The sequence below is a fragment of the Dipteris shenzhenensis genome, chromosome 29, assembly GCF_047967505.1.
Source record: "Dipteris shenzhenensis isolate YYH24624 ecotype China chromosome 29, Dip_SZ_1.0, whole genome shotgun sequence".
Taxonomy (NCBI): domain Eukaryota; kingdom Viridiplantae; phylum Streptophyta; class Polypodiopsida; order Gleicheniales; family Dipteridaceae; genus Dipteris; species Dipteris shenzhenensis.
In genome coordinates, this window is record NC_141624.1 from 30,637,976 (window position 1) to 30,653,886 (window position 15,911).

General features: G+C 42.3%; 1 protein-coding gene across 1 annotated transcript; it reads left to right on the forward strand.

Moving 5' to 3' along the window:
- Positions 1-13,555: 13,555 nt before the first annotated feature.
- Positions 13,556-15,556, forward strand: LOC147882693 (L-type lectin-domain containing receptor kinase IV.4-like). The gene has a single exon (XM_087400479.1). It carries the CDS (start codon positions 13,556-13,558, stop codon positions 15,548-15,550), a length of 1,995 nt encoding a protein of 664 aa, XP_087256605.1. The 3' UTR covers positions 15,551-15,556.
- Positions 15,557-15,911: the final 355 nt, after the last annotated feature.

Below are 15,911 nucleotides of genomic sequence, written 5' to 3' on the forward strand. Positions count from 1 at the left end.
CATAGATCTGGCACCCGGTTAGTTCTCTTGGCATTCAACAGCTCAATAGTTCAATGTGACACTTGTCAGAGTGATCTTCCTCTCAGAATTCGGATTGTTGCATTCACCTTGCTCACATATGCCACCCCATGTAAAGTCACACATTGTTGACTATTTGTTTTGGCATTGGTTCCTACACACATACACATCAGCCTTGAACAGCCTCTTGGCTACTCCCGACACACAGTTGTCATCACTTTACCATAGGCTTGATCCTTGGCACACAGTTGTTCTTCCATCACAAGACTTGACTCACAGATTGATAGGTTTAGCATAAGCCCCCAGCGGTAGCTCGAGCATAAGACCCCAGTGGTAGCTCTCATATAGTGTTCTTATGGGTAGGCACTCTCGCCCCGGTACACGGGTAAGCATCTTGCATAGAGCACCTGATCATGTCTAGCATGGAGTTATCCACATCACACAATTGGTGTTACACTAGTCATGACTCTAGATGAGATCTATGAGTGGAAAGAGGAGCTACTTCGACCATTCATCGCCACTGGGTATGTACCAATTCATGATGTAGTCTCGAGCATCATTGGTCTTGAGAGATTAGATGCAGATGTCGCTCAAGATAGCATGGATCAGCCCATGGTTTTGATCATACACATTGGTCGGTAAGCAGCACAATTTTGTAAGCAACACGTGACCAATGCCATGTCACACTGCCACATCACCCTCCATCCACATCAACATTTTTGGGGATCAAAGTTTGGCCATTCTTCCAGGAGGCATAACTTTTGATCTTGGTGGAATTCAGAGGAGCTGTAAAAGCTAAAATGATGATCAAATCGAGATTTGCACTCTAAATTATGCACATGTTAGCAACATACAACCCCCTTAATTGAAACCACAACCTGATCCATTGCAACATACCCAACACATAAAATGAATCAAGATAAAATTCATTTGTTGCATTTTGCGCTTCGACGTGTAGTCTAACTATAGACTAGCACATTCTTAGAAGAGATTAAACTTCACCAAGTAAGCCATTGCCGTATCACTGATTAGTTCCCATGGGTGTCAGTCCGTTTGGTTCTATCATCGGTATATACATTCACACAGCTGGCACCGGTTAGTTCTCTTGGCATTCAACAGTTCAATAGTTCAGTGTGACACTTGTCAGAGTGATCTTCGTCTCAGAATTCGGATTGTTGCATTCACCTTGCACACACATATGCCACCCCATGTAAAGTCACACATTGTTGACTATTTGTTTTGGCATTGGTTCCTACACACATACACATCAGCCTTGTATAGCCTCTTGGCTACTGCCGACACACAGTTGTCATCACTTTACTATAAGCTTGATCCTTGGCACACAATTGTTCTTCCATCACAAGACTTGATTCACACATTGATAGGTTTAGCATGATCCCCTAGCGGTAGCTCGAGCATAAGACTGCAGTGGTAGCTCTCATATAGTGTTCTTATGGGTAGACACTCTCGCCGCGGTACACGGGTAAGCATCTTGCATAGAGCACCTGATCATGTCTAGCATGGAGTTATCCACATCACACAGTTGATGTTACACTAGTCATGACTCTAGATGAGATCTATGAGTGAAAAGAGGAGCTACTTCGACCATTCATCACCACTGGGTATCTACCAGTTCATGATGTAGTCTCGAGCATCATTGGTCTTGAGAGATTAGATGCAGATGTCCCTCAAGATAGCATGGATCAGCCCACGATTTTGATCATGCACATTTGTCGGTAAGCCCTAAGCATGAGGCACATTTGATGGTAAGCCCTTAGCACTGGGCAGCCCCATCTACATCAGCACATTCTAATTCTAGTGATGTACAACCATCACATTCATGGATATATCTGACTCCATTTACTGCCACATCAAATGTAGATACACAGTAGAAGTTCAGTTACGATCATGGAGTTATTCAGTAGGTAAGTCCTTAGTACGAGGCACTCACATCCCCAGTAGCATGTGGAGATACATGCCACAACGCATGCAGCTCCTTAGGTGATTTCATTCCAGCACCCATCACTGATGCTTTCACCTCTGATATACAGCATATTGCATATTTGGACACAATTTCCATCAGTATATAGATCAGTTAATCAGTCTTTAGGACATTATAGCATCGGCTCAGTCATGCCGCATTGAATCATGCCTGGATCCAATTATCATCACCACCTCAGATCAGCATATCATTCCTCAGCATGAGGATATTCATGCATTCGTGCAGTCTTGCCCCAGTGCAGTGGAGATCATCAGATTCAGCCATAGTGCAACCTGGGGAACATCAGTGTTTGAGCATGCACTTATGGCTGTCGTATACAATCCATACTTTATGCAGATTAGTGGTTGGATCTAGGACTTTAGATCATAGCATTCGGTACCTCATATGCCTCATGGACATCTTATGCATTCTTAATTGTATTTCAGGCTTCTAGGAATTTATTCTATTAGCTCCACCTTGCACCTATGACAAATGCTACATCCCATGCCGACGGATATTTAGCCATGCAAACATCAAATCACCTTCATCTCATGACAATTGAGCATATAGGTTTGACAAGCCACCATGCCGTGTTAGTTTTTCGGACCTCTTCATTAGCAGACCAGTGTATCATACTTGCACCTTTGACCATAATTTTTGGGGATGAGAAAAGAAAAAAAAAAAAAACTAGCATTTGGTAAAACTCCGTTTGGGGACCAAACCACAAATAACAACATGGTTTCACAACCATGCTCTCTAGTGACTAAAATTGCAAAGAAGATTCCCTTGAATGCTACAACTCTCTAATTCTGAACACTTAGGCACATAGTTTAGGTCCACAAGCACACATACAAGCTTTTTATTTTAGACACAATAGTAGCACAACTAAACCCCATTGCATAGGGAAGAGCATGAATAATGGCAAGCACTCATTCTCCGAATCCAAGCATAATCCTTGAGCTTCCATATGTGAATAAGTGATCATATTGAATATCTACTTTAGGCAAGAAATGGCACCCAATAAGCTCCATGTATGCACTTGCACAATACCTAGGTAAAAATAGGAAACTGTTAAGCACAAATTCACCTATGAGCTTCAACCCTATGTATGCAAGTTTATAGCCTCCTCATCGACAAGCTATGTATACAAAACCTAAACCTCATATCGACATCCTAATCCTTTTCTATCTTACAAATGTTTCACTTGTCCAACAAAGATACACATGGTAGGATCCAACTCGGATCCAACAAGACATACGCAAGCCGAGTACATCAAGAAAAAAGTATGAACAAACTTTGATGCTACAAAAAATGATCAACATGTGTATCTACATACCACGTGCATGACAAAGAAGAGAAATGCCATACTATCACTTGGGAAAGTAAAAAAAAAGGAGCCTATTTTGCTAACGTGTGCTATCTTCATCCTTCGTCTTTCACTTGTGCAAATCTTACATTGCATGTTCTATTAATTCATCATTCTTGTTCATTGTGTGGCTTCATTTGTTGCAAGTGATATCATAATTTTTTATTTTTTTTTCGTGCAATTTTAACTTTGGAAATTTGTAGACCTTTGGAGAGGCCAATTTTCCATTTCTCCCATCATTTTTGCCACAAACTCTACATGGCTTCTTTGCCACATGTTATTTCTTGGGATACTAGCTTTCTACCATCTACCTTTTTTCCCTCTAACTTCTGCCCGCATTATTATGCTAACAATACACCTTAACAACCACAAAGTCCATGGACGGAGCACAATGCAAAATATTCCCACTCCAAGCATTAGATGCTCGAGGATGGGCAATCAAATCGGTCCATGAGAGTTGATAACTCTGTGGCAAACAACAAGGTTCAGAAGCACAGTCTGGAGCAATGAAGATGATATCATTGTGTGTGTAGAGTAGTGGCAAAGTTTTGCTTGTAATATCTTGAGCTTGAAAGATGATATGATGAATCTAAAAGAAGGAGGGTAGCCAAAATCCTCTCTAAAAAAGATCCAACCATACTTGCAAAATAAGAATCTTGAGAGAGAAGAAGTAAAATTAGAGAGAGAAATATACTAAAAACCTACTTTTTTTGAGGTCCCCCCACAAAGTGGAGGGACTGGAGGTTCCCCCACAAAGTGGGGGGACTCAAGACATTCCCCCACAAACTATAGAGACCCAAGAGGTCCCCGAAAAAGTGTGGGGAGTCTTATCCAAGAGGTCCCCTACAAAAGAGGTCCCACTCTGGAGGTACCTATGAATTGTGTACAGACCAACATGTATAAATCTCTCTCAATGGTATGAAGCTCTGACTCTTTGCATTCAGTGTTCAAGTTCACTATGGTTTTAATATTCTTGATCTCCTTGGGTCCATTGTCCCTTAACAATATCGTGTGATAGCATGCTCTATCCTTGCAATCTCCCATCCTTCCCCCTCCTCCACCTCCTCCTCCTCCTCCTCCTCCTCCCTTCTCCTCCTCCCTCCTCCTTCTTCTCCTTTCTTCTTCCTCCCTCCTCCTCCTCCTCCTCCTCCTCCTCCTCCTTCCTCTGCCCCCTCCTCCTTCCTCCTCCCTTGTCCCTCCTCCTCAACCCTTTACCCTTTGAAGCCGTGAAGGAGACTAGCTCTCCAATCCTCAACCCTAAACTCCTCCTAAACCCTGCAACCTTATCTAAACCCTGGAACTCCTTGTTAGCTCTCTCAACCTTATTCCCCTTCTGAACCCGCAACCCCCTTCTAAACCCTTGAACTCCCATGGAGGCGAGAGCCTCCATTCATCATTGTGATCAAGCCTCCTTTCTCACACACGTGCATGAGATCTGCTTTCCATGCTTTAGCCTACACCTCTTACCGGAATATGACCCGAGGACCTATGCTACATTTGTAAAAACCTATGCTACAACAAGCAATGACACAACTATAGGTGACCAAAACCCTCAGAACCTAGACTTGGGAGAGACAGAGAACACAATGATCACTCGAAACCTGATACTATAGCTCCCAGGACATTGGTGCGAGATGCACTCCTCTGGTTTGGTATTGGTACACTGGGTCATCTGGTACAACAATCCTAGTGCAAGTACTAGTACATCACTCTAATAGAAGATACTAGAACAATAATCCAACTGATTCTGCCCCTGGTACAAGGTCTACTTCCGTGCATGGATACATGTATCTCTGAGCTATACAGCCTCCTTTGAATCCCCCTTTCAAGTCAAAACTAGTACACTGATGCCAAGTTGATGAACCTGTTGCTACAATGGGCATACAACAACTCATAAGGATCAAGAAACTATGTTTTCTAGATTCTCACACTGGCAGTCTTCTCACCCATCCAGATCTCTAGCAATGCATTAAAAAATAGCTGCAACAGAATACTAGGAGACCCCCTCTAGATATGCTAGATTATAACATCCAAACAAAATACATACAGGTAACATACTGCCACCTAAGTCAGCAGAAACAACTCCTTGTGGCTCAAGGTCCTACTTGAAATCTTGCCTCGTTCAGAGACTCTATCGCCATTGCACCTTTCTGGCAGGTACCACTACCACAAAAAAGCAAGCAATCCTCTGTGTAGATCCAAAAAGTCTATTGGCAATGCATCGTGCCACGTGCCTGATAATGACATTGTGGTTACTGGACCCCTCACTATTTCTTTGAAGACACTACCACCAATAATGAACTTTCTGGCCACATTAGTTACATGTACATGTCGCACTGAGTGCTTCCCATTCCTCAAGTATCAATTGCTTCTGTCCTTTCTACTTAGCTACCAAAGCCTCAGGTTGACTCTCGTAGGTACGATCTACAAATGCCTCCTCCTAGTCAAGCACCATCGAGAACAATTTCTCCCAAATCAATGCATTCATCCTTCCACTTCTTATCAAGGACAAATGGAAAGAACCATACTAAGAGGATAACTGGAAAAATAGAATTATGACCATGTCCTCGGATGATATTTGCTTGCTTGCATGAAGGATCTCCTGTTGAAGTTCATATAACTTGTTGATCTACTTCCGCATCGATTAAGACATCTTGGGGTCCAACAATCTCATCTGGACATCCAACTTTCAATTCAAGGGGCAGATAATCAGATATTTAGATTGTCCTCTAGGGGTGGGGGTATCCATGAAGAGCAAATTTGAGTGGGCATTTTAGAAAATCAAAGGTAAGTTCGATAGATGGTTTGGCAAAATGCTATGATTGTGAGCCAGGGTCATTGTCGCCAAGCATGTTATGGAGTCGGTGTTAGTTTACATGCTATCACTGCTTCCATTTGTTGGTGTTTCTCTTAAGAAGGTGGATATATGTATTGTTGATTTCATATGGGAGGGTAGGTGGCACTCCTGTAGTTGGGAGTTGTTAACTACGCCTAAGGAAAGAGGTGGTACATGCTTACTTAGGATGAAAGAAAAAAAGGACATGCTTTGCACTAAATGGCTGATGCATTTGGGCTATGAGCAGACATGGGGTATGATTGCTAGGAAGTTAGCATGCTTAAATGCACCAAAAGGGATTGAAGTCCCATGGCAAGATGTAGTGCTCTCAGAATTATCCATTAAGATCCCCGCAGTTAGAGCCTCGTTAGAGCTATTGGCAAAGCTGCTTACCATATGGAAGAATAAGTCAAAGCGATGCACTTGGAGTGGACTACGCTTATTATGTGGATATGCTTCTTTGGGTAGGTCTCTATGGCTAACAGGGTGGGCCTTCAACGGCAAATCGGCCATAGTTTGCATCAGATTGGCAGCGGCAAAGTTCTACAAAATGGGCCTTAGGACTTTCAGTGTGGGAAGGTGTGTGAAAGAGTCCTTCGTAATCGGAATTTCTTGAAATTTAATAGTTGTAAGATCCCACCTTGAGACCCAGCGGAGCGGGTGTCTAACCTGTCGTGGATGGGTCATGTTACTCGTTCTCCTTGGGTGATAACTCCTACTTCTCGAAACCTCACCCTCCTAGCCTTCTTCTTATTGCTCACATTCTCGGCCACTTTTGCTCCCCAATCTGCTCCCCTTTATATCTCTCTTCCTTCATATCCTGCCCTTCAGTCCCTCGCTCATTTCTATGTCCCTATGTTGCAGCCTGCCTACCAGCAGCTTCGGTTTGCTACTAGATTTGCAGGATTTCATTCTGCCTTGTACTCGTCGGGACACTACTAAGCAATGTATAGAGGCCCTACAACTAGTTGAGAAATTCCATTGCCGCCTCTGTAGCTCTCTGTCACCCCACGAAGGACTCATAAAAACACAATGCTGCAAAAAGACTGCTCCTTGCCTACCTGAATGAATGCCATTGGCAAACATGCAAACGTTGCAACAAGCCATTGTATCCTAGATACTTGAGGGAGGGGAGGCAGAGAGAGCATTGAGGGAGAGAGATGGCTGAGTGGAGGGAGAGTTGAGGGAGAGAGACGGCTGAGTGGAGGGGAGAGGCCGAGTGAGGTAGGGTGGAGGTGAGACCCTCGCTGCTGTTCGCTCTACTCTTGATGTGATACCTGACATGTTATATACTCTATTTGTTGTGCCAAGTCACATTGCCGCATTACTATGTCGATAGCACCTACTAACTTTCGAGCCGATCTGCACATCAAAACATATAACAACAGTGAATATGTGCATTGCATATCAATCTACATGTCAAGAAGTGACAACAAGTGTAGTCTATACTTACTCTAACACAGTGCCATGGACGGATGTCATTGAGTTGGCAAAGAAGCACTTCTTAGCAAAGATGTCCACGACTACCAAACTCCAATGTGAGCTGCATTATCAATAAAGAATAATTACTGTGTTTAAGACAATTCTAGCAATGCAATAGAAAAAACAAGTAGGGTTGGATGCTTACTTCTCATAATATGCTGTAAACATAACTCGTGCCTCATTCATAGGAACGTGCTTCAACCACTTGCAAACATCCTCTATGGTTTCTTCTTTGTTGCTAAGCACTTCTGAAATAAGAGGATCGAGCATATATCCTAACCCCCCCAATGTTCAGTTCACAGATAAATGGGCCAAGTCAAAGATTGTTATGATACTTGGTAATAAAAGATCTTTGCTTAAGAGGCAGGCACAAGCGTAGCTTGCCAAGCTCGAGGGAGGTCAACCACCAAGGGGCCCACCCCACACCACTCACAAGCGTGAGTGGAAGAAAGCAATGAAGTCAGCGAAGGAGAAACCCGGTCTGTAGCACAAGGAGGCACGAAGGATCCAAATGGAGCAATATGGAAGCGTGCATTTTGGAGCAGGGGGTGTTGAATCATGGGAGGCCCAATTTGTAAGTATCGATCTCAAAATATATTGTTTATGTAGTTTATTAGGAGGTTGTTTCTTTGTACTGACCCCTCCGCAAATTGTGTCATCTTGCAGATTGATATCATGGGCAGGTACCCTACTCCCGTCGAGACAGCCTACCACTGCCACCATCACAGAGGAGATACATGGAGACACTTCTATAATGATGGGTTGATTACTGAGGAGTAGTATATCCAGGCTACTGGACCGCCCCCCGAGGTATTTGAAAGTAATGAAATAATGTCAATATTATAAGTTAAGATTTGATTTTTCATACATTGATATATGCTGTCCCTTGTTTACAAGACCCTACACAAGAAGATGAGGAAGAAGATGAGGAAGAACCCGTAGAAGGGAGCACAGAAGGGAGCATAGAAGGGAGCGAGGATGTGGAGAACTTAGATTAGTCATAGAAGTAGTGCTAGCTACTCTTTTTTGTACTTAAAGCCATTGGCTTGGCTTCCTGCCTCTTGTATATACACTCCTCTTATTTTTGGTACTTGAAGCCACATGACGTGGCTTAGCTTCGTGCTATATATACATACAAGCACTTTTTGAGCTATGAATTAATATACACTCTTATTATTTTTTTGGCTTTCAATTTTCTTGTGCAATGTTCTATCAATTAATGCCTTGTGAACTAAATGTTTTGGAGTTGTAATGTTTTATTTGGAATTGTAATTGTCGGCTATAGACATGCTTGCAAGAGTGCTAATTAAAATGTGGTTGGTGTAAGAATTGAATTACACAATGTGGAAATGGGATTCCTGTAACTTCATAGCATACACAACATACACAGCATTCTGTTCAAGCACACAAAATTTAAAAAATATTATGTAGCGCATCTATCAGGGTGTCTATAAATGCATCTGTCTCTTCAAGAGGCATCTATTTGCACGTCTACAAACGCGTCTATAAGCGCGTCTATAAATGCATCCATAAACGCGTTTAAAGATGCGTCTGTCTCTTTTTAAAATTTTCTAGTAGAGCATCTATTTATGCATCTATAGGCACGTCTGTCTGCTATATAGACGCAGGTCTATAGACACGCAAATAGATGTGCAAATAGATGCACCCGTAAGTTTTTTTTTAAATTGAGTAAACGTGTCTGTGTGCGCATCTGTAGGTGCTTTGTCTTGTTGTGTTAAGATAATAAGTGTTTCACTAACTTTAATGAGAATAATATAGTAGCATTGATGAAATGATTTTTGGCAACATGTATGCCTCTGATTTCACATATATTATGTGAAGGAAAATTAATATTAACTTCATGGTATATATCATAAAAAGGAAAATGCATAAATAAGGGAATGACTTTTACTTCTCAAGCAAATTGGTGAAATAATTAAATGAAATCTATATTCTTTTTGGTAGTATGTCCTTTTTGATACAAGGGACATCATTAAAGTTCTAATTTTTAAAATTTGCAAGTTTGATGGAAACATCATTCTTCTCGACTTACTCAAGAGATAGCCTTAAAATAGTAAAGGTTCTCAAAATATTGTGGGCCCTCAAAAAATATATAAAAGGTTATACATACATAAAGGTTTATACCTATTTAAGCTCATACATATCTTTCTTTCTAAATTTGTGTAGGAGAAACTATGCAACAACAAGGCTATTCATTTCCATGTATTGACAAGAATTGACTATTAGAACAAAATCCATGTAAGTATATCTTTAGTTGTAAACTTGAAATACCATTGCAAATGATTCAAATATTAAACATAAGTGAATATAATTTTTATAAAGATTGTATAAAGGAAACACAACTAATAACATTTGCACGTGAAAAGGAAAATCACTGGCTCTATTGCTAACCCTTAAAGAGACATAATTGAAAAGATAACATAGTTGATGACACTAAAAAATGCTATCATGCATCTAACAATATAATTGCTTAAAGACTTCATTAAATGAAACTGGAGTTGTTGAGACTAAAGAAAATTATATGTTGAAATTCTTTTCTATGTTCATTTTTGGAACCATCATTGATGTATTCTCATTAGTATTTAATAAAACTGACTTGAATTTTCAACATTAAATAACTGGGTTGAGGTTAATGCAAGGGGAGCATGTTCTATTCGAAGGGTGTATGGTAGCATGATACAGGCTCAAAATTCTTGATAATCTATCATTTGAAAAATAGATGTACATTTGCTACAAGTTACATGAAGAATACAAATCCTTGTGAATGACACATTTTCTCAACTTTCCCAACCATTTAAGATCTTGTTAAATTACTTTAATATATGCTCAATATATGATAGGAGGTACTTGTAAGCATGAGGTAGATATGCTTTAAATGATTTTAGCCCAATTATTTACAAGTAGCTAGATAGTTGTCACTAGCCTTTTTCTTTCCCTTTCTAGCCTAATTGCAATGTCTTGTTCTATAATATTTAAATTTATATTTAGGTCTCATTCAAGGCAATCTAAATCATAGGCCACTTATTTCTTTAATTTTTCTCTCCTTATGATATCTTACCCAATGCGAGTAATTTTTCTCTCCTTATGATGTCTTACCCAATGTGAGTAATTTTCTTGAGTATAATCTCTCTTGAATAGAATCTCTCTTCTTTCTTTCTTTCTTTCTTATTGCATAAAATCTTAGAAGCAATGGTCTTTAATGTAGGTCGATCAAGGACTGGGGGTATTTTCTAATGTACTTTATTTAAAAATGTACTTAAGAAGATATGCTTGAAGAAAGATTAATGCTTTGAAAGAGCTAGTGGTTGTGAATGAAACAATTGGTATCTTTGCATCTAAAAAGTGTTAACTTACACAAAAAGACTTTTGTAATGGAGCTTTTTCTATGATTTTTAACAAAGAAAAGATTAGCTTGGAGCTATAAAGGAAACGTGGGATGATTAGAAACTCCATATCATATTATGCCCTTTGCCAAAAAATTAAGACCATTTTCATAAGATATTAATATTCTTTCCCTCTGATCTTTGTGAAACTTTCTTTTAAATAACGTGAGTTTTCAAATGCCTCATCGAGGCCTCATCTCTCATGAATGGAGTAAACAATGTGTTGTTTTGCACATTCGAATATTAAACCTAATAGCTTTGTACCACCAAACATAATATGGCCAAAATCCATCACAAAAAATGGACATGAGTTCAACATGTACTCCTTTGCTTCTTTAAAAAACAAAAACAAAGAAGGGTTAAAAAAGTTGGTCCATGAAATCTTGTGATTTGTAGAAGTAGATTTTCGCAATGTTTAAGACTTGAGGTTAAGAACAAATGCATGCCAAATTCAATTTAAGGTATTAGGAGGGGGCATAGAAGATTTTGGATGTATTGAGCATGTTGTAATGACTAAGCTGCTTAATCAAAATCTACTAACTCGCTTTAAGCCCTATCAGTCTTCTCATTCTTGTTTCAAGAACATGGACACATAGCAAGAGTTTGAGGCTTATATTAAAAGCCTTGGGTACAATTTTTTATTGAGAAGAAGGATCTAGTGGTTGTTTTAATTATTAAGAAGGATCTTCTTTGGCTTTTTATCAAACACTTTAAAAATATTTGAAATACAAATGTGAATTTTCCTTGATTTCTAGTATCCCACGTCAAATCTACATTTTGAAAATAATTAATATATATTGATCCTAGAGGATGAAATTGAAAGGTTGACGTCTTCACTTGAGCAAGTTGTGTGAGGTCTTACATGATGACGGAATTATGTATAGTGTCAATCATGGGTTGTTGGTTCGTGTGAAGTTTTTTATTCTATAAAAATAATGACCATTCTAAAAACTAATGATCTAGAAGTTTGGTTTGCAATATTTTAGATGTGCTTGTAAGGTTGTATGAAAAGGAGTTCACATGTCTTATTTAGTGTTGAGTCCCTAGTGGGTACAAAGACAAACATAATGCGTAGTGTTTCCCATTTGAATAACAAGTTTGGAAGTGAGGGTGAGGCCGTGAGAAGTCATGCTCAAATAGAAGGCAATTTTCTAGCTCAATACTCTATGTGGTAGGGGGGTGTAGGGGATGGTGAGAGAACTCCCATGGATGTAGGAGGAGGAGGAGCAACACAAGGTGGGAATAGTGAGCACAAGTTCCACGAGACAGATGAAAGGAAGGGACCCAAGATTTCCGATGAAAGGAGGGGACCCAAGATTTCTGGAGGAGGAGCAACACAAGGTGGGAATAGTGAGCACAAGTTCCACGAGACAGATGAAAGGAGGGGACCCATGTATAGAAATCATATGGACAATCTAAGGCTGGGGATGTAAGGTGATTTTTCTTGAGGAGAGATGGAGTAAGCAAGCAATCGAGAGAGAAAGTTGGGCCAAAAAAAAGGCTTTAGGACTGGTCAATAATCCATTACATAATGACAAAGGGGTTTATTCCAATTTTGCATGGGGCCATGTACGTGGACAGATCAAGGTGGCGTATAGGGGCGGAGATATCGGGCCGCTAAATATGGCGGCAACATTTAGCAAATATTGGCGATACGTGTTCTCGTGTACACTACAAATATTACACGCAGACAAAATAGCGCTAGATGTAGACGAAAATTGAGCATCCCGCTTAAGCCCGACCGACACCGCTGGATGTAGAGGATTATTGGTCATATGTGACACAACACACAGGTTTGCTTGTCACAAGCTCACACGCACACGCAGGATCGATGTAGAGGAGAATTGAGCATACGCCTCATAGAGTGCTAGGTGCAGAAACGTCATATGTTGGTAGAGGTAAATGAGATGTAGATTTGAGCATCGTAGAAAATAATGCAGCTGGAGAATTGAGCATAGCACAAATCGATAGACAGGTAGATTTAGAACTGAGCATAGCATAAATCGCTAGATGTGGAGGAGAATTATGCATATGCTCTTGCTTGCTCGGAAACAAATTCTTTATGGCCAGACCCACAAATACATCACTCTATTTCTCTGATGTGTGTATGCATATTGAAGAGGACGTGTGACCTGCTGAAGCTGCAGCGATGGGGCGTTTCACGGAATGCAGGGCGAGCCGCCCGGCGTGTCGTCCTGATTTTATAGGGTGGCTGTTTCCACGCCATCTCTCTTGCCTGGACGTGCCCAATATCCTCCATAGATCGGCACTGTCCATCTGATGAGTGCACCATTTTTGGGCAATCAGAAAAGTCTTCAGACTTCCTGTACATGATCGATGCTGCAAGAAGCTCCTGCGTTGTAGTCCAAGCTCCTGAGCCAGCTATGGCGCCGCCTCCGATTGTTGGTCCTGATATGCAAAGCTTGATCTGCAATATCTGCGTCCCTTGCCTCCCCTGAGATAACACCATGAGTGCTTCCCCGCAGAGAATTCTGCCCTCCTTCCTCTCTGTTATGCTTTGGTGTAGCTCCGTCTACCGCATCTCTGTCGTTGCTGATCCCGCCTCTGCAACCCAGTATGAGGAGCAGGTCGATTTCTACCTCCAGCAATTCGATCCACACACCCAAATCACTCTCGTTCAGGGCTCTTCTATTGTGGGCAACTCTTTGCAGCTCACCTCCGGTCCTAATAGCAGCGGCAGAGCTCTCTATCCACGTCCCCTGCGGTTGACACACATTATTACTGGAACGAACGGCTCAGTCAGCGTCGGATGCCCTTTCAGCACTGAGTTCGTCTTCTCAATAACTCCTGGGCCGGACCATGGAAGCAAGGTTCCTGGTATGGCATTTCTCATCACCTCACACAGATTTGCAGCCGGCGTGGAGAACTCGATGGCGTCTTTTCTGGGCCTTCTCAACGAGAGCACCATCGGTAAGCCCGAAAGCCATACATTTGCTGTCGAGTTCGACACCTATCAGGACGAGAAATTCGAAGACATCAATGCGAACCATGTTGGGGCGAACGTCAACAACTTGGTGTCTTTGAAGGCAGCAAATGCCAGTCCGGAGATCGATCTGAAAAGCGGGCAGAACATGCATGCTTGGGTAGACTACGATGCGCATAACAAGGAAGTTCAGGTTAGAATCAGGGCACTGGATGGAAGCTCTCAAATGCCGAAGCCAGCAGCTCCGCTTCTCTCTGCAAGCATCGATCTTTCAAGCATCGAGGACGATGAAATGTATGTGGGATTCTCTGCAGGCAGCGGACCATCGCCAGGCGTTCAATATAATGTTCACTCGTGGAGTTTCAGCAATCACGGCACGCCGGCACCTCTCTTCGACGCTATGCCTAGGCGACCTGGCTTTCTCAAAAGGCCGTTAGTTATTCCTGTGGGCAGCAGCATTTTAGCTGTACTTGTACTGGCAATCATGGCAGCAATTGTACTTGCAATTGTGAAGTGTCGGAGGCACGATGTGATCAAGATGGAAGCTTTCCACCTCGAAGACTCCCCTCAGAGATTTTCTTATAAAACGTTGAGCAAAGCTACGCGGAGCTTCCACAAACACCAGCTGTTGGGCAAAGGAGGCTTCGGATCAGTGTATAGTGGACGCCTTCCGGGCACGAACACGCTGGTGGCAGTGAAGAGGATCTCCAAACACTCCAACCAAGGTTCGAAGGAATTCCTTGCCGAGGTTTCCATCATAGGGAGGCTTAGGCATCGGAACCTGGTGCCTCTCATCGGTTGGTGCAATCAGAAGGAGCTCCTCTTGGTCTACGAGCTGATGCCCAACGGGAGCCTGGACAAGCTCATCTTCAGTAACTACGGAGGGCGGGTGCTGCCGCTGTTCTTGCGGACGAAGATCCTCACCGGAGTGGCTGCGGCATTGGTATACTTGCACGATGAATGGGAGCAGAAGATCGTGCACAGGGACGTGAAGGCGAGCAACGTGATGCTGGACGCGGATTTCAACGCGAGGCTAGGGGATTTCGGGCTAGCGAGAGTGTACGACCACCACAATCTAGTGCCAGAGACGACGAACATCGCAGGAACATGGGGCTATCTAGCGCCTGATTTCTGCATCACTAGGAAGGCATCCGACAAGACGGACGTGTACAGCTTTGGAGTGCTTACGCTGGAGGTTGTGTGTGGGAGAAGGATAACAGAGGTGATGGGTGAGCACAGTTCGTTGCTGGAATGGCTCAGGCAGATGGATGCAAAGGGTAGATTGCTGGAAGCAATCGATCCTAGGCTTGATCTGGGCTTTGATCCCAAGCAAGCGACCCAATTGCTGCAGCTAGGCCTCATCTGCTCGCACCCTGATCCCATCTATCGCCCTTCCATGCGAAGAGTTCTCCATGCCCTGCGGGGCGATGCTCCCCTCTGCTTCTCTTCCAGCGTGCAGGCCTATACGGTCTCGTACAACATCAAGCCCATCAGCTTGCACTTCCGAACTCCGTCTTGAATCGATGGTTAGTGTAGTCAACTGCGGTGCAGGATCGAAGAAGTGTGCACACCGATCCGTTAAGGACAACAAAGCATGAAATATAGAAGATGGAGCATCAGCTCAGCTTGAAGCTGAGGAAGCAGCAATCTTCACGATGTTTCTAGGCTCTGAATTTAGCGCCTCGTTTTTGTGTCTCCAATGTAATCGATCTTGGACACTCGCAGCCCTCAGTATCTGGATGTGCGCATCAATATCAGGTATGGACAATGGTGCAGATGCATCCTTCTTCGACTGTATAAGCAGCTCTCAATTCAGCGCCTCAATCTCTTTGCGCTTAAGTGTGTATAACTGTCAGATATGAGCATCACAGCATGTTCAT